The following is an 18,549-nucleotide window of genomic DNA, read 5'->3' on the forward strand; positions in this document are numbered from 1 at the left end:
AAAGGAAGGGGCTGAGGGGGTGGGGAGCAGCAGGATGGCACTGTGGGCAAAGGCCAGGGTGCGGATGGCAGGGCCCTGGCTGTCCCTGCATGGGGCACACCCACTGGGCACCAGAGGTGCTGCAGCCCCCAAGGCGGTGCTGCCCTTCAAAGCCATGCCCCGGTGTCCTGGCAACAAGTGGATGCGGATGCTGCAGATCTGGAAGGAGCAGGGCTCTGAGAACATGCACTTGGACATGCATCAGACCTTCCAGGAGCTGGGGCCCATTTTCAGGTAAAGCTCTCCCCGCTCACCTCAGCGAGAACACCCTCACGTTCTGTCCCCCTTGGTGCCTGAGTCCCACTGGGCCAGGGCTGTGCCACATCCCACTGCCCACATCCCGGCAGGGGCACCCGGCCGTGGGAAAGGGGTAGGGAGGGGGCTCCTTGGGGCAGGTGTGCGTCTCAGCCACCGCAGACTGGGGCCCTTGTCGAGCAGGAGCCCTGGGCGGCTCGCTGCTGGGAGCACAGAACGCAGACCCCAGAGGAGAGGAGGCTTCAGTGAGACCGCGGGAGGGCCCGCCTGCTCTGATCCAGCGCCTTGCTCTATGGAGTGGGGACCAGGCAGGACACGGCCCCTCAGCAGACCGCAGAGCTCTGCCCCACAGGTACGACGTGGGAGGGAGACACATGGTGTTCGTGATGCTGCCCGAGGACGTGGAGAGGCTTCAGCAGGCGGACAGCCGTCACCCTCAGCGGATGCTCCTGGAGCCCTGGCTGGCCTACCGACAGGCTCGCAGGCACAAGTGTGGCGTGTTCTTGCTGTGAGGGCCGGTGAGGGTGCGGAGGGAGGGGCAGGGCGGCCTGGGTGCAGAGAGCACGTGGGACGGGGAGGGCCTCAAAGCGAGCCTGCCCGAGGCCCACCTGGGTGGCTGGGGAGATGGTGCCCACGGGCTCCAGCTCCCAAGGGCTCGACTTCCTTCCTCACAGAAGCCTCCAGGCCCAGAGGGGGCCTCGAGGGGAGGTGCGTGTAGCAGGCAGGGGGCCTGCGAGTCTGCAAACACCCCAGCAGCAGTCTCAGCCAGAAGCCCCCATCTCAGCCTGGGTGAAGTACACGAAGCTGCCCCGAGGAAAGAGGTGCCACCACGATCCCAACGGAGTCAGCCTGCCCCTGACGACCAGCAGGCGGCTCCCTGTCTGGCTGGTTTCACTCTGGAGAGAGGAAGGTGGGGTGCAGGTCGGGGCCACTGCTGACTGACACCCTGACACTCTGCTCCCTGCTCTACTGCAACGGGCCCCAGTGGCGTTTGGACCGACTGCGGTGAACCCAGACGTCCTCTCGCTGCCAGCCCTGCAGAAGTACACGCCCTTGGTGGATGGCGTGGCCAGGGACTTCTCCCAGACCCTGAAGGCGAGGGTGCTGCAGAATGCTCGGGGGAGTCTGACCCTGGACATCGCGCCCAGCGTCTTCCGCTACACCATCGAAGGTGTGGGCTGGGGAGGCAGGCGCACCTCAGGGCGTGGGGGGAGCTGGCCCTGAGGCCCAGGCTGCCTGGGGCTCAGGAACCCCTCCTGCCACAGCCAGCACCTTAGTCCTTTACGGGGAGCGGCTTGGCCTTTTGACCCAGCAACCAAACCCTGACAGCCTGAACTTTATCCACGCGCTGGAGGCCATGTTGAAGTCCACCGTGCAGCTCATGTTTGTGCCCAGGCGCCTGTCACGGTGGATGAGCACCAACATGTGGAGGGAGCACTTTGAGGCCTGGGACTACATCTTCCAGTATGGTGAGGGCCGGAGCCCGGGCCGTGCGGTGACTAGGGATCCCGGGGCCTCCTCCACTCACCACAGTCGCAGAAGGACTGAGGTCCCGGGAGGGGCTTGTGGCTTCGTTATGGTCCCAGACCCATCGGCAGTGATGCTGGCCTGGGCGGGCCTGAGAACTGGGGCAGGACGTGGAGAATTGGGGGTATGGAGGAGGGTAAAGGGCAGGAGGATGACAAAGAGCAGTGCTTCCCAGCGCCAGACCCGGGGCTTCTGTCGCTATGCATCCTGCAGCCAACAGAGCCATCCAGAGAATCTATCAGGAGCTGGCGCTCGGCCACCCGTGGCACTACAGCGGCATCGTGGCAGAGCTGCTGATGCGAGCAGACATGACCCTGGATACCATCAAGGCCAACACGATCGACCTCACTGCTGGGAGTGTGGACACGGTCAGGCCAGCACCCAGCCCTTCCCATAGAGCAGGGAGCTCCCCTGCCTCCAGGCAGCCTCCTCCCAGGGTAAATGTCTCCTCCACGCCCCTCCCCAATCTATGCCTCCAGCTTCCCAAAGGGAAGGAGTCTATGGTGACCCACATGAGAAACCAGGCTCCAGACAGAGTGTAGAGTGGCCGGAGGCCTGGGTACCTGCAGCATCAGAGGTCCCCGGGGTCCTGGGGGGAGGGGAAGATCTGAGGTTCGGCTGCAGAGTCACACTAGAGACCTTTTCCAGGGACAGAGACAATCCTTTGGAGGTGACTGGCTAATGGGAAAGGGCAGCAGGAGTCTCCAGCTTGTGGGGGAGAGAGCAGGTGGCAGGGAAGCCAGCCCAGGGGGCGGGCCAGGCCCAGGGTGTACAGTGCAGCTGAAGTGTCCTGCCTCTAGACCGAGCCTCCCTCTGCCAGCATCTCTGAGGGCCAGGCACCCAGGCCCTGAGCTGAGGTGCGGGCTTCAGGTGGAGACACTCCCTGAGCTGGGGCTGTGATGCAGCCATAAGGTGAGAGAGGGTGGGCCAGGCATGTGCCTGCTCTGGGAAGGCTTCCTGGAGAAGGAGGGCTTTCACTGAAATTGGAGAGACCACACAGAAAAGGATGCCTGGAGGGCAGCAGGCCAGGCCCTGCAAGAGCTGGCAGCGAGGAAAGGCCATGAGGCTGAGTGGAGGGAACAAGGCAAGCGGGCAGAGGAGGGCAGACAGGGTCAGGGCCTCTGTCAGGAAGGGCCTTGCACACCCGGCCTGTATCCCAGGCTAGAGGAAGCCAGTGTGAGGAGTGTTTCGCTCAGGCATCCAGTCCCTCACGGGCCACAGGGCAGAGCGCAGTACGGACTACAGCTCAGAGAGCCCCAGGGAGGCCGGATCTGCAAGGCAGGGGATGCCAGGGGCAGGTTACATTGGGGACGACATTTAGGAGATACCGAGCTGCCCAGGTCTCCGGTTGGATAGCGGGCACTGCTCTTTGCACGTGGAAATGATCCAGGAGGAGGCAACGGCTGGGAGTCTGGGTGGCCGGTTCCTGCTAGGACCCTGTGAGCGGACCTGCCTGGGGATGCCCAGATAGACCTCAGCTCCTCACCTCTCCCCACTTAGTAGATGCCAAGAGTGAGCCCCTCCTGGACCCAAAGGAGGAAGAGAACCTCAGGTTCTGAGGTGGCCAGAGGAGGCCTGGGTCTCAGTGACGTTGGGGACGCCTCCCCTGAGGGATTGAGGGAAAGCCGACGAGCTGGTTTTAGAATCTCCAGGACTCCAGGTTGGGCTTTGTGGTCTCTGAGCATGCACGTCCCCTGCCCCAGGGGACCACCATCTTTCTGGGAGGGGCTCCGGAGTGGAGGGACATGGCCTATGCCGAGTTCTGAGCCCTGGCCCTCTGCGCCCCCTGCAGACAGCCTTCCCCTTGCTGATGACTCTCTTTGAGCTGGCTCGGAACCCGGAGGTGCAGCAGGCCCTGCGTCAGGAGAGCCTGGTGGCTGAGGCCCGGATCTCAGAAAATCCCCAGAGGGCCATCACGGAGCTGCCTTTGCTGCGGGCGGCCCTCAAGGAGGACTTGAGGTAGGCGAGATGGACCTGGACTTCCCCACGGCCCTGGCCCCGTGCCTGCAGAGCCCTCTTGCTGGGCTTGACGACGGATCCTGGGGCTGACAGCTCCTTTGCCCAGGGGTGCATGCCCCTGTACCTCCTCTTCTTCTCCCTGGAGGGGAGCCTGGTGCTTCTTCCTCCGGGATCCCTCCTCAGTGTCCCGGGGCCCTCATCAGTCACGTCCTCGCTAGCCTGGGGAGCTTTGGCTTACTTGGGAGATGGAAGGAAGGAACGCCTCAGGATCTGGGCTTCCCAGTGCCAGGAGTGACCTGTGACGGCCCGGGGTTGTGAGGCTGTCCTCAGGCTATACGCACTGGGCTAGGAAGGCAATGGCACCCCACTCCAGCACTCTTGCCTGGAAAATCCCATGGACGGAGGAGCCTGATGGGCCGCAGTCCATGGGGTCGCTAAGAGTCGGACACGACTGAGCGACTTCACTTTCACTTTTCACTTTCATGCAATGGAGAAGGAAATGGCAACCCACTCCAGTGTTCTTGCCTGGAGAATCCCAGGGACGGGGGAGCCTGGTGGGCTTCCGTCTATGGGGTCGCACAGAGTCGGAAACGACTGAAGTGACTTAGCAGCAGTAGCAGCAGGAAGGCTGCAGAGGGTGTCTGGTGACTGGTCACAGCTTCGGACCCTGGTGGATTCCCCTGTGTGCAGGCTCTACCCCGTGGGTATCACCGTGGAGGAGCAAGTGAGCTCGGACCTGGTGCTGCGGAACTACCACATCCCAGCTGGGGTGAGTGAGGCCCTGGAGCCCCACCGACCTTCACCCAGGGGCCAGCTGACATCGGCCCCTTCCCGCTGCTGCAGATGCTGGTGAAGGTCCTACTCTATTCCCTGGGTCGAAACCCCACCGTGTTCGCCAGGCCTGAGAGCTATCACCCCCAGCGCTGGCTGGACCGCCAGGGCTCTGGAAGCAGGTTCCCGCACCTGGCCTTTGGCTTTGGCGTACGCCAGTGCCTGGGGCGGCGCGTGGCCGAGGTGGAGATGCTGCTCCTGCTGCACCATGTGAGTGGGCCGCGAGGGGCACGGGTGGACAGCCTGGCCGGGGACCCCTGGCTTCGTTCTGGGGCACCCAGCCTCAGGGCCCTGGAAGGCAGGGCAGGCTGGGGCCAGGTGGAACCCTGCCTCTGTCCTAGGTGCTGAAGAACTTCCTGGTGGAGACACTGGAGCAAGAGGACATAAAGATGGTCTACCGCTTCATACTGATGCCCTCCACCCTGCCCCTCTTCACCTTCCGGGCCATCCAGTAGTCGTGTCAGCACACTGCCGGGCCACGCACCCTACAAGCCCCTCTGCCGGACCCCGGCCACACCTCTTTCTCCTACAGGCCCTGACTTTTGAGTCACACCACTGTGCAGCCAGCACTTGCACTCATGGAACAGCACAGGCCCCCGCGGGTCAGGCTTGCCGGCCTGTGCAGCAAGGCCAGGGCAGAGCTGGGGATGAACCTTGGTGGCAGGTCCTGGTCACATGCCCAGTCCCACCAGCTCTTTCTCCAGCAAGGAGCGCTGTCTGAGGGCCCTTGACCCCAGTCACCCCAGCACTAGCCCCAGGCCCCTCGTGTGGCCATCCAAGCGATGGGCCTCAGACCGTACCGTCTGCCTCCCTGTCCACTCTTTATACCTCCTGCGCTCAATTCTGCTCCAATGCAAGAGCTGACACCTTGGGCGTGCCCTGTCCTGATGGCTGCCATTTCAAGTGCCGTCCCCTTTGCCTCCAGAGCTCTGGCATGGACTTGCCTTCAAGCTGGGTTGTTATCTGTCTACCTAGCCTCTTGGGCTCACCCTGGCAGTGCCGGTCCTCTGTGATTGTGGCTGAAGTGCCCAGCCCAGGCCTGAATAGGCAGGTCGTGAGTCAGGTTTCCTAGAGGAGACACTGCCAAAAGCCCACCTGGACATCAGGGTCAATGATACTCATCTGAGAGCATAAGGGATGGTGAACCCCTCTGGCACGAGGCAGGCCGGCCATAGAGAAGCCTCTAGAAGAAGGGTGTGGGGCCACCTCTCACTCCCTTCAGTAGAGCCAGTCTGAAGTGCCCACTACCCTCTCACAGTGACCCACACAGGGACCACCTTGATCTCAAGGCCCGAAGAGGTTTGAACCACTGACAGCCAACTGGGATCCCCTTGTTGGCAGGAGCAGGCAGTCTGTCCCATCCCACCTAGGGCCAGGTGACACCCCAGGTAGAAAGTGGGCCCAGAGGCAGGATGAAGGGTGGTGGGGTCTCTCCACTCTCCCGCCCTCACCACCCCCAGTTCATCTGCTGAGGCACAGGCAGGCCGAGCAGGCAGCAAGGTGTGAGGAGTCGTGTTTCTGGCTGCACCAGCCCTGCCCCTACTGAGGGCTGGGGGGTCTCTCCACTCTCCCTGCCGTCAGTGAACCGCCCCCCAGGGCATCTGTTCAGTGCCAAGATCCCTGGAGGAGGACAAGAGCTGCACACCCCGTCACCACTCCAGTCCATCCGTGGGCAAAGAGGCCTGCGGCCGCCAGTGTGATCTTCTCCCACCCCAGACAGGACTGTTGAAAGGGACCCAGAGATTCATGGAGGAGGGAGGAGGTTCCAGCCTCTGTGGTCACACAGGCACAAGCTGGAGCCCTCGCCCAGCACACAGGTCCAGCCTTCATTCCCTCTGAGCCCTGAGTTCTTCTTATGGCAATTCTATAGAATTACCATTTCGGTGGGCCCCCTGAGGCACCGTGAGATGGGTTTTCGGTAAGTGCTGAGTTTTCTGGCTCAATGGGCACTCAACCTATCCGATCCTTCTCCCACCACTCAGTGGCCCTCCTCTGCAACGAGTGGAGCAAGTGTGGTGACAGGAAAGGAGTGAAAACCTAGTCCCATCATGGTGAGTGTGTGTCATTCTGCGGAGCTTGGCACATGTGGATGCTTGATTTTCACGGCAGCCCGAAGAGGCACGTGCTACCCTCATTCCCATTTTGCAGGTGAGAAAACCGGGGCTCAGAGGATTCGCTCATCTGGCAGAGTCTCATGGCGCTTCCATGGAAGGGGTGCTGCCTGAAGCCGTGAGGACCGTCCGATCTCTAAGGCCCTCGTTAAGGAACTTGGTTTGGTAGTGCTCGTGGGCATCGTGGAGACAAACTCCAGCTAAGCATCTCTGTCTGCTTTCCAGATCCTCTCCTGGATTTCTGTTTCTCCAGATTTCCTCTTTCAAGCCTATGGAGGGGCCCCTTTTTCTTGATCTGGCGTGGAATTTCCCGTGTCTTGCCTTGTGAGGATCTGTCCGGCTCTTTCTGACAACCTTCCAGGTTATTGCGGTCTCGAGTCTGCTGTGTGATCCTCATGATTCTTGCGCCTCTTCGGGTCTTTCAGTGTAGCTGCAGTAGTGCCTTTAAGAAGCCCGATGCCAGGAACCGGAGCGCCCTCTGTGCTCCCTGCTGCTGGGGTCTGCCTCAGGGCCCTGCCATCTCTTGCCCAGCGCTGTCGCTGTCCTGGAGCCACTCTGTGCTCACTGCTCAGCCCGGGTCTCCTCTGGGCTGACTAGTGTCAAGCCTAAACCCCCTTGAGGGCCTTGTCTCGGTTCTCGGGAGGGAAAGGGGATCCGGGGCTTTGTCCTCATTCCACCCTGCAAAGCTAGGCTCGCTGCTCGCCTGATGGTGCTGAGGGCAGCTGCCGTGTTGGTGTAGTGTTTTCAAGGTCTCACCTCCACGTGGGGCTCTGTGACAGCCTACAGGGGAGGGAAGGGAGGGGGTGGGAGGAGGTTCCAGAGGGAGGGAACCATGTATACCTGTGGCTGCTTCATGCTGAGATATGGCAGAAGCCAACACAACACTGGAAAGCAATTATCCTCTGATTAAAAATAAATACATTAAACAATACATGCAGTGACAGGTGTTTCAAGTTCAGCCTTCTTTTAAAAGCCTGGCCTCTCCGCGGGGTTCCAGTTGCGATTCCTAATCTCACTCTTGTCCTGTGCTTCAAGCCTTTCCCTGGGAAGTGGGGCCAGCAGACCTTAGGCTCAGTGGCTTGGCCCCAAGCCTCCCCTGGCGGCGCTGTACTGGCTTCCGTGCTCCCTCCTCCCTGCTCCTGGTCGTGCGTTGCTTCGTGGTCCTGAAGACATCCTGCCCTTTTACAAGCACAGAAATGCACTTTCTACATGTTCTGGATTATGTAGAGTTGCTAGAGTGGGGGGATTTTCAGAGTATTAGCTTGATCCTTGCTTGAACCTGAGGACCCTCAGTGGCTCATTTAAGCAGACAGCTGGTGTCTGGAAGCTTTCTGTCTGTGGCTGCCCTGGGGGATGACCGAGCATCCCACAACTGTCACGTCTCCACAAAGTGTTCTTCAGCTTTCTTGCGGGAGGAGTTGCCTACCTTACAGGAGGGGTCTTAGGTGTTTGTAGAACCCTGGACACCGGTCGGATTGCGGGCCAGTTTCAAATGGCTAAGTATCCCCTTTCATTGATCACTTAACACGTGCTTATCAATAGCCAAAAGTCCGTTCATCGTAAGAGGACAATGAGCCCATTAGTAGCATAGAAAAGAAAATTCACATCCTCCCCACCTCTATAGACACAGAGGAGCATTTAACCAAATTCAATACCATTGCTGTGCTAAGAGCTACGGCACAAACCAGGAGTGGAACAAGGGCATCTATGAGAACCCAGGGCTAACACCATACTTCATTGTGAAAAACAGGCTGCTTTCCTCCTCAGACCAGGAACACGAGGTCTGCTCTCACCACTGCCAGTCAGCCCAGTCCTGGAGGTTCTACCAGAGCAGTTTGGCAACTAGAAGTCATCCAGACAGAAGAGGAAGGAAAACTGTCTCTACGGATGGATCAGATGATCCTGCTTACAGACCACCCGAAGGAAATCACTTCAAAGGATGATTTCTAAGAAAGCTTGCAGCAGTATTTCAAGATCCAAGTGCCGGGTATAAAAATCTATTGCATTTCTCTTCACTTGTAATGACGAAGGAAACACATTCCATTTACAAGAGTGTCAAAAAGAGGGAAACACCTAGGAATTAGTTCAGCAACAGATGTTCAAATCTGTCCTGGGAAAACCACAAAGCACCACCGAAGAAATGAAAGACGGCTAGAGTTGTAAAGCCTCCTGCATCCATGGGTCAGAAGAGAGCATACTGCTACCAGGACAATTCTCCTCACATCACTCTCAGGTTTGATGTAATCCCAGTGAAATTTCCGGGCTTCCCTGGCAGCTCAGGGATAAAGAATCCACCTGCAATGCAGGAGATCCAAGTTAATTCCCTGGTCTGGGAAGATCCCCTAGAGGAGGGCATGGCAACCCATTCCAGCATTCTTGCCTGGAGAATCCCATGGACAGAGGAGCCTGATGGGCTACAGCTCATAGGGCTGCAAAGAGTCAGACATGACGGAAAGTACTGAGCACACATGCGTGCTCTGAAAACTCCATGTTCATCTGTGTAGAAAGTGCCAAGTTGATTCTGAAATTCACATGAATGCAAGGAACCTAGATGGCCAGTGTAATCCTAAAAAAGAATGACAAGGCAGGAGGACTCGCGTTTGCTGATTTCTAAGCTTACTGCATAGCAAACTGCTCAAGACAGGATGCTACTGGCACAAGGACAGACAGACCAATGGACTTGAACACAGCGTCCAGAAATGAAATGATATGTCTGTGGTCACTTGAGTTTTTACAGAGGGGCTAAGGCCATTCAACAGGGAGCATCTGTTTTCGAGGAATGTTGCTGGCACAACTTTCTAGCCACGTGGGAAAAAAAGAAGGTGGACCTCTACCTCATTCAGACAAGAACCGACTCAAATGCCCAAAGACTTAATCATAAGAGCTAACAGTGTAAAAGCCTCAGAAGAATACACGAAGCGAACTCTTCATGATCCTGGATTTGGCGAGATTCTTAAATTGGCAGCGAGTGCTGTTAAAAATGTGAATTTGAGGCACTGCTTTATCTCAGTCATTTCAATTCAGGGTGATTTAAAGGAGTAGAAGGAGGAAGACAGCAACGATGGTCTGAGTTTCTGTTCCGTCAACACCTTTTTCTGATGCTGACCTTGGGAGCACGGAGCGTGACAGCAGTCGCCTGGACTTCTGTACCTGCCACTTCAAGGCAGTCAGAGGCTGGCCTTAGGGCCCTCACCCTCCTAATAGGCAGCATCTGGAGAAACCTTCCGTCACTCTTAGGAAGCCAGGCGCCACCGTGGGAGACGGCTCGAGTCGTGCAGAAGGTGTCTGACGGCAACAGGGCGATGTGCAGGGCGATGCACAGTCTCCATGGCAGCTCTGCCTGTCCTCATTCCACTGCTCTGCCAAGCAAACTCTCGACTTCCGCCATCCCCACCTGAAGACTGGGAGCGTGCAGGCTCGGGTGCCTCAGGGGCATGTGGTCTGAGCAAACCTGGGGCCGCTCTTTAGGTGGGCATGTAGACCAGGCCCTGTGACGCTTTTGCTGTTACTAAAATACTCCACCTCTGCTCACTAAAGTGGCAAGAGGTTGTGTGAGGTGACACCTACCGAAGGGAAGAAAGATCAAACGTTAAAACCACAAAGAAATCTCTGAGTCCACAGAACCTGAACGATTCTGGTGTTTATTTCTCTCTGGAAACAATTCCTAAATGGGGAACTCATCAAGTGGGGGCTCCAGGGGTCAGTGTCTGGCTCACAAGACAGTAAAGGACAGCTACCTTGTGAGAGATGGGGAGATAGTCAGCCCCCCCAAAGGAGGCCTCTCACGTCAGTGTGTTCCTGACCAGGATGGAGACGATGCTTAGGAACACAGTGGATTGCACCAATTGCGCATTTCCTTCGATATCCTCTTCAAGTGGATAATCCAGTGTGATGTCCCTCTCCAGATTAGTAGGTCCTCCAAAATTGCACATGTTCGAACCACAACAATGAACCCAATAGAAACTGTTAAATCTATGAGTCGTCTTTCTTCTGGGGGTTTCAGGAGGCTCTTCGGCTCTATACAGAAATGTGCAGTTAAATGTACAGTTCTTGTAAACGAGTATTTCCCGAGAATTCAAACCTAAAAAAGAAACAGAAATGAAAATCACAGATTTCATGCTTTCAACATCCAAATATCGAAGCACAGTTATCTTAACTAGCTCCATCCCTAAATATTGTTGTTGTTCTGTTGTGCAGTCATATCTGACTCTTTTCGACCCCATGAAGACAGCACGCCAGGCTTCCCTGTCCTTCATTATCTCCTGAAGTTTGCTCAAACACGTGTCCACTGACTGATGATGCCATTCAACCATCTCATCCTCTGTATCCCCTTTCTCCTCCTGCCTTCAACCTTTCCCAGCTTCAGGGTCTTTTACAATAAACCGACTCTGCCTCAGGTGGCCGAAGTACTGAAGCTTCAGGGACTCTCAAGATCTTCTGTAACACCACAGTTCAAAAGCATCAATTCTTTGGTCCAGATCTCACATCCATACACGACTACTGGAAAAACCATAGCCTTGACTATAAGGACTTCTGTCGGCAAAGTGATGTGTCTGCTTTTTAATGTGCTGTTTTAGATGTGTCACACCTTTTTTTCCCAAGGAGCAAGCATCTTTTAATTTCACCATTCTGCAGTCACCATTCTCAGTGATTTTGGATCCCAACAAAATAAAATCTGTTACTGTTTCCATTTCCCCCCCATCTATTTGCAATGAAGTGATGGGACTGCAGGCCATAATCTTCATTTTTTGAATGTTGAGTTCTAAGCCAGCCTTTTCCCTCTTCTCTTTCATCTTCATCAGGACTCTTTAGTTCCTCCTCTTCACTTCCTGCCATTAGGGTGGTGCCATCTGCATATCTGAGGTTGCTGATATTTCTCCTGGCAGTGTTGATTCCAGTTTGTGATTCATCCAGCCTGGAAGTTTGCATGATGTAATCTTTGAATAAATTAAATAAGCAGGGTGACAATATACAGCCATGATGTACTCTTTTCCCAATTTTGAACCAGTTCGTTGTTAAGTCTGGTTCTAACTGCTGCTTCTTGACCAGCATACAGGTTTCTCAGGAGGCAGGTAAAGTGGTCTGGTATTCCCATCGCTTTAAGATTTTTCCACAGTTTGTCATGATCCACACAGTCAACCGCTTTGGTGTAGTCAATAAAGCAGAAGGAGATGGTTTTCTGGAACTCTCTTGCTTTTTCGATGATCCAACAGATGTTGGCAATTTGATCTCTGGTTCCTCTGCCTTTTTTAAATACACCTTGTATATCTGGAAGATCTGGGTTCCTGTAATGTTGAAGCCTAGCTTGAAGGATTTTCAGCATCAACCTGCTAGCATGTGAAATGAGTGAAATAGTGCAGCAATTTGAACATTCTTTGGTGTTGCCCTTCTTTGGGACTGGAGTGACAACTGACCTTTTCTAGTCCTGTGGCCACTGCTGAGTTTTCTAAATCTGCTGGCATATTGAGTGTAGCACTTCAACAGCATCATCTTTTAGGGTTTGAAAGAGCTCAGCTGGAATCCCATCACTTCCACTAGCTTTGCTCTTAGCAATGGTTGCAAAGGCCCACTGGATCCCACTCTTGGATGTCTGGCTCTAAGTAAGTGACCATGCCGTTGTGGTTATCCAGGTCATTAAGACCTTTTTTGGATAGTTCTTCTGTGTGTTCCTGATGCTTCTTTTTTGTCTCTTCTGCGTCTCTGAGCTCCTTGCCATTTCTGCCCTTTATGGAGCCCATCTTTGCCTGCAATGTTCCCTTGGTATCTCTAGTTTTCTTGAGGAGATCTCTGGTCTTTCCCATTCTATTGTTTTCCTCTATTTCTTTGCACTGTTCACTTAAGAAGGCTTTCTTATCTCTCTTTGCTATTCTCTGGAACTCTGCATTCAGGTGGATACATCTTTCCCTTTCTCCTTTGTCTTCCACGTCTCTTCTCTGTTATTTGCAAGGCCTCCTCAGACAACCATTTTGCCTTCTTGCGTTTGTTTTTCTTGGGGATTGTTTCGGTCACCACCACCCGTACAATGTTATGAACGTCCGTCCATCCATAGTTCTTCAGGGACTCGGTCTTTCAGATCGAATCCCTTGAATCTATTTGTCACTTCTACTGTACAAATTATTTTATTTAACTCACACTAGAGTGGCCGAGTGGTTTCCCCTAGTTTCTACAATTTAAGTCTGAATTTTCCAATAAGCAGTTCATGATCTGAGCCACAGTAGCTCTGGGTCTTGTTTTTACTGTTGTATAGAGCTTCTCCAACTTTGCCTGTAAAGAATATCATCAATTGGATTTTGGTATTGATCATCTGGTGATGTCCTCGTGTGGACTCACCTCTTGTGTTGTTGAAAGAGGGTGTTTGCTATGACCAGTGCATTCTCTTGGCAAAACTCTGTTAGCCTTTGCCCTGCTTCGTTCTGTACTCCAAGGACAAAGTTGTCTATTACTCTACATATCCCTTGACTTCTTACTTTTGCATTCCATTCCCCATGATGAAAAGGACATCTTTCGGTGTGTGTGTTAGTTCTAGAAGGTCTGTGGGGCTTCCCAGATGGCACTAGTGGTCAAGAACCTGCCTGCCAATGTAGGCGATGTAAGAGATCTAAGTTTGATCCTTGGGTCGGGAAGATCCCCTAGAGCAGGGCCCGGCAACCCATTCCAGTATTCCTGCCTCAATAATCCCATGAACAGAGGAGCCTGGCGGACTACAGTCCACAGAATTGCAGAGAGTCGGACACAACTGAAGCAACTAGCATGCACACATGCTAGAAGGTCTGGTAGGTTTTCATAAAATCGTTCCACTTCAGCTTCTTTGGCATCAGTGGCTGGGACATAAGACTTGGATTACTGTCACGTTGAATGGTTTGTCTCGGAAACAAACCAAGGTCATTCTGTCACTTTTCAGACTGCCCCCAAGTACTGCATTTTGGACTCTTTGGTTGACTATTAGGGCTACTCCATTTCTTCTAAGCGATTCTTGCCCACAGTAGTAGATATAATGGTCATCTCAATTAAATCTCCCATTCCCGTCCATTTTAGTTCACTGATTCCTAAAATGTCAATGTTCACTCTTGCCATCTCCGGTTTGACCACTTTCCTGTTGGACAACATCCAATTTACCTTGATTCATGGACCTAACCTTCCAGGTTCCTATGCAATAGTGTTCTTTACAGCTTCAGACTTTCACCACCAAACATCTACAACGCAGGGTTGTTTCTGCTTTGGCTCAGCCTCTTCATTCTTTCTGGAGCTATTTCTCTGCTCTTCCCAGTAGGATATTGGATACTAACCTAGGACGTTCATCTTTCAGTATCATTTGCCTTTCCATACTGTTCATGGGTTCTCAAGGCAAGAATGGTGAAGTGGTTTGCCATTCCCTTCTCCAGTGGACCACGTTTTCTTAGAGCTCTCCACCATGACCCATCTGCCTTGGGTGGCCTGCACTGCGTGGCTCAGAGTTTCATTGAAATACACAAGGCTGTGATCCATGTGACCTTTTTGATTAGTTTTCTGTGATTGTGGTTTTCATTCTGTCTGGCCTCTGATGGATGGGGATGAGAGGCTTGTGCAAACCTCCTGATGGGAAGGACTGGCTTTGTGGAAGACCCGGTCTGGCTCTGGTGGGCAGGGCCTTGCTCAGTAAACCTTTAATCCAATTCTCTGCTGATGGGTGGGGTGGTGCTCCCTCACTGTAGTTTGGTCTAAGGCAGCCCAGTCCTGGAGTCTGTAGTGTCTATGATAGGCTGCAGGCTCTATGGTCAGGCAAATGGTGATCTCCTCCAAGAGGATTTACGCCAACATGCTACACCTCCCAGGACTGCTGTGGCCTGTGCCCTTGACCCCACAGCAGGCCACTGTCAACCCACACCTCTGCCAGAGACTCTCAAACATTCACAAGCAAGTCTGCCTTGGTCTCTTGTGGGGTCACTGCTCCTTTCACATGAGTCCTGGTGCACACAAACTTTTATTTGTTCAGTTCAGTAGTTCAGTCATGTTTGACTCTTTGCAACCCCACGGACTGCAGCATGCCACGCTTCTCTGTCCATCACCACCTCCCAGAGTTTACTCAAACTCATGTGCACTGAGTGGTGATGCTATCCAACTGTCTCATCCTTTGTCGTCCCCTTCTCCACTCATCTTCAATATTTCCCAGCATCAGGGTCTTTTCCAGTGAGTCGGTTCTTCACATCAGGTGGCCAAAGTATTGGAGTTTCAGCTTCAGCATCAGTCCATCCAGTTAATGTTCAGGGCTGATTTCTTTTAGGATGGACTGGTTGGATCTCCTTGCAGTCCAAGGGACTTTCAAGAGTCTTCTCCAACACTACAACTCAAAACCATAAATTCTTCAGCACTCAGCTTTCTGTATAGTCCAAAGCTCACATCCATACATGATTACTGGAAAAGCCATAGCTTTGACTAGATGGACCTTTGTAGGTAAAGTAATGTCTCTGCTTTTTAATATGCTGTCTAGCTTGGCCACAGCTTTTCTTCCAAGGAGTAAATGTCTTTTAATTTCATGGCTGCAGTCACCATCTGCAGTGATTTTGGAGCCCCCCAAAATAAAGTCTCTCACTGTTTCCATTGTTTCCCCATCTATTTGCCATGAAGTGATGGGACCAGATGCCATGATCTTAGTTTTCTGAATGTTGAGTTTTCAGCCAGCATTTTCACTCTCCTCTTTCACTCTCATCAACAGGCTCTTTAGTTCTTCTTCACTTTCTGCCATAAGGGTGGTGTCATCTGGGTATCTGAGGTTATTGATATTTCTCCCGGCAATCTTGATTCCAGCTTGTGCTTCATCCACCCCAGCGTTTCTCGTGATGTACTCTGCGTATAGGTTAAGTGAGCAGAGTGACAATATACAGCCTTGACATACTCCTTTCCTGATTTGGAACCAACCACTCTGTTGTTCCGTGTCCAGTTCTAACTGTTGCTTCTTGATCTGTATACAGATTTCTCAAGAGGCCCGTCAGATGGTCTGGTATTCCCATCTCTTTCAGAATTTTACACAGTTTGCTGTGATCCACGCAGTCAAAGGCTTTGGCATAGTCAAGAAAGCACAGGTAGATGTTTTTCTGGAACTCTAATTTTTTCGAAGATCCAATGGATGTTGACAATTTGATATCCAGTTCCTCTTTGTTACAAGGCCTTAAATTCTTTTGAAAAATGTTTATGTATTCCATAGTTTTGGCCACATCAGGTCTTAGATGCAGGATGTGGGAGCTTTCCTTGTGGCACCCAGGCTTCTCTCTCCTTGTGGCCCACGGGCTCCAGAGCATGAGGGATCATTAGTTGTAGAAGATGGCCTTAACCACCCTGCCACATGTGGGATCCCAGTTCCCCAACCAGGGTTGAACCCACGTCCCGTGCACTGAAAGGCAGATTCTTAACACTGGACCACCAGGGAAGTCCCCAGTGCCTAAACTTCTCGAGTAAGCAAGAATATTCAGGTCCACTAGAATTTTCATTACCTCATCAACAACTTCACCTGGGGATGATTTTCCATCTACACTGCCAACTTATCTAGGCACCTGGCCTCCCTAAGTAAGTTTACACTCCCTTGTAAGGAAGCTATACAAAGGAGTCACTCTGTTCATTACTTGTCATAAGGAATCTAGGGACCCAGAAATGAATGGAGACCAGGAAATATGTTTTTGCTGATGTCCCAAAGATCATACAGACCCTCAACAAGAAAGCGCCTATAGCACGGTCTTCTGCTGATAATCTGCAGTTGCCATGGCCCTTCTACATCAGCTCCTTGTGTGGTAAGCACTTTCCTGAGGGATCTAGGTGCATCCACGTTTTGGGCCTGCTTTGTTGGAAAACCTTGCCGGAGGACCACGCTCCTGTGGGAAACAAGGAATTGCCTAAGCTGCACTGGGGAATCTACCTCCTTGACCAGGGATGGCCAAGGAGTGGAGGCCTTGAGTAGCAGCAGTCCTTCCAGCCCCTGAAGACACGGCAGGACACCTGTGGACACATGGGCCCACGTGGCAGGCTATGTGTCTCTGCAAGAGGCTATTACTGCCTGCCCTTTAATGGCGCTGAGCCTCAACATAGAAACACGCTCTCGGGATGGGTACAGAGAGAGAAAAGAGTGGCGCTGTCCCCTGAAACTGCATTGATGGGGTGACTCGTTAAGGAGTAAGAAGGTAATCTGGTACTTACGCATGGAGACAGTAAAACAGCGCCTAATATCATAAGGACACGTTCTCTTAACTGGACAATGGAAGGTGTTTTTCACGATACACTCATGGCATTGTACGTTAAAGGTCCCTAGATAAAAGAGAACAGAGTCAGACTCCACCTTCATTGCCACTCACTGCATCTGCCCAGCAGCCGGCCCCTTCCCTCAGCCTCAAGGACTCCCTGAGGCTACACAGCTCAGTCCTCAGTGGGCTCCGAGCCTGGGCAGCATGAGCTTCCTGGACACCAGGACGCCAGGTACACCCAGGAGTTTTTTCTTCTCAGAGACAGGTTCTCAGGAAAGCTCCCAGCTGTCAGGACTGTGAGCCTCTGCTCTGTTGATGGACCCACCTTTTCACAGGTCCCTTATGTAGTCATAAGGGACCAAAGCCTCCCTGAGTTCCCTGCACCCAGCCATGCCCGCCTGTTCCAAAGAGGAAGGGCCACAGCCAGAGACTCCCCCGTGCCCACCCTGCGGCCCTGCATCCACTGGTCCTTAGAGGGGCTTCCCTCCATCCTGACCCTCCCCCTGCTCCTGGACACCCTGTGCTCACCAACTGCACAATTGCTAAGATGGAGATCTCAGCTGGCTAAAATGGTGAAAATTCCATTCAGACCCTTAAAATGACCCCAATAAAGTCAAGTCTCATCCTCTTCAAGAAACAGAAGCACTGATACTCACAGGGCTCGACGAAGCCCAGTGGCAATCCCATGAAGAGGAGGAAGGCAAAGAGGAGCATCATCCCTGTGAGGGCTTGAACCTGTAGGTGAGGAAAGCCAGGGCACAAGTCAGCAAGTGTGTGGCTCTTGTAGCCCCTTCTGGTCTCTCATCTGAGCAGCACGAGTCCTGGCCACCCTTCCCACCTTCCAGCACCTCTGGCTCTCGGCTGAGCATGGCTCTGGGTAGTGACGAGCTTGCAGCCCTTTCCTACACACAGTGGCTTCACCTCGCTCAAGCCTTCATCCTAGATGAAGACATGCTCCTACTCTCCATCAGGCAGAGCGTGAGGCTCAGAGTGGTCTGGGGCTGTCTCCTCGTGGCCCTCACACTCCACAAAGAACCCCTGATCTCCCTGTGGTGTCCCGACCTCAAGGCTGACCTGTGTGAAGAGGTCACATGGAACATGCTCCATTCAACTACTTCTAACTTGTATGAGCTCTGAGACAGGTAGAGGGCAGTGACAAGAGAAGAGGAACTAGTGGAGAAGAAGCCAGAAGCCCAGTGCCTGTGCTAGGAAGCATGGACCACATGCCATCATGTCTCCCGGGGACTGGGGGTCACACGGCTCCACATTTCTAGAGGGGAGGCCCTGCGGCTCGTCACCCAAGCCCACACAACAGCACTGGCTGGAGGGAAAGCCCCCCAGCACCAGGAGTGCCCGCACCTGAAACATTTCCTTGTGGGGACTCATCAGCAACCTTGAAGCCTCCAATGTCTACGGTCCTTCCGGATATTCCCTCCCCGTCCCCAGGGGCCCTGTCTCCCTGTCAACCAGGGGATTTGCCCTTTCTGCTCAGGGGCTCCTGTCTGAGGGACATGCCTCGCCTGCTGCTGCCTGTCACCCTGAGGAGACCCAGGGGCAGCCCCTGACAGGTACCTGCCATGGGACCAGCTGAAGCCCAGGATGGGGGCTGACTGTGCATC

The 18,549-nt window shown here is 53.6% G+C and overlaps 2 protein-coding genes across 2 annotated transcripts in view; one reads left to right on the forward strand and one right to left on the reverse strand.

Moving 5' to 3' along the window:
* The first annotated feature begins 235 nt into the window (after window positions 1-235).
* LOC787628 (cytochrome P450 11B1, mitochondrial) lies at window positions 236-5,066 on the forward strand. Its single transcript, XM_059874517.1, has 12 exons — window positions 236-273; window positions 647-802; window positions 969-1,204; window positions 1,280-1,465; window positions 1,560-1,763; window positions 2,035-2,189; window positions 2,982-3,053; window positions 3,614-3,780; window positions 3,832-3,934; window positions 4,439-4,549; window positions 4,624-4,821; window positions 4,953-5,066. Exons 1-12 carry the CDS (start codon window positions 236-238, stop codon window positions 5,064-5,066), a joined length of 1,740 nt encoding a protein of 579 aa, XP_059730500.1.
* A 5,264-nt stretch (window positions 5,067-10,330) lies between these two features.
* GML (glycosylphosphatidylinositol anchored molecule like) overlaps window positions 10,331-18,549 on the reverse strand; it is a 28,208-nt gene continuing 19,989 nt past the window's right edge. Inside the window, 3 exon segments of the mRNA NM_001077025.2 lie at window positions 10,331-10,803; window positions 16,887-16,994; window positions 17,587-17,665. Coding sequence (NP_001070493.1) covers window positions 10,505-10,803; window positions 16,887-16,994; window positions 17,587-17,644 — 465 coding nt within the window. The 5' untranslated portion in view covers window positions 17,645-17,665 and the 3' untranslated portion in view covers window positions 10,331-10,504.

The sequence above is a fragment of the Bos taurus genome, chromosome 14 (assembly GCF_002263795.3).
Source record: "Bos taurus isolate L1 Dominette 01449 registration number 42190680 breed Hereford chromosome 14, ARS-UCD2.0, whole genome shotgun sequence".
Classification (NCBI taxonomy): domain Eukaryota; kingdom Metazoa; phylum Chordata; class Mammalia; order Artiodactyla; family Bovidae; genus Bos; species Bos taurus.

Excerpts from the sequence above, each read along its gene's own strand:
- LOC787628 (XM_059874517.1), top strand. The coding sequence starts at position 236 with ATGCATCAGACCTTCCAGGAGCTGGGGCCCATTTTCAG. Across the intron at positions 1,205-1,279 it reads TTCACTCTGGAGAGAGGAAG|TGGCGTTTGGACCGACTGCG; the intron begins GTGGGGTGCAGG and ends AACGGGCCCCAG. Across the intron at positions 4,550-4,623 it reads ACTACCACATCCCAGCTGGG|ATGCTGGTGAAGGTCCTACT; the intron begins GTGAGTGAGGCC and ends CCGCTGCTGCAG.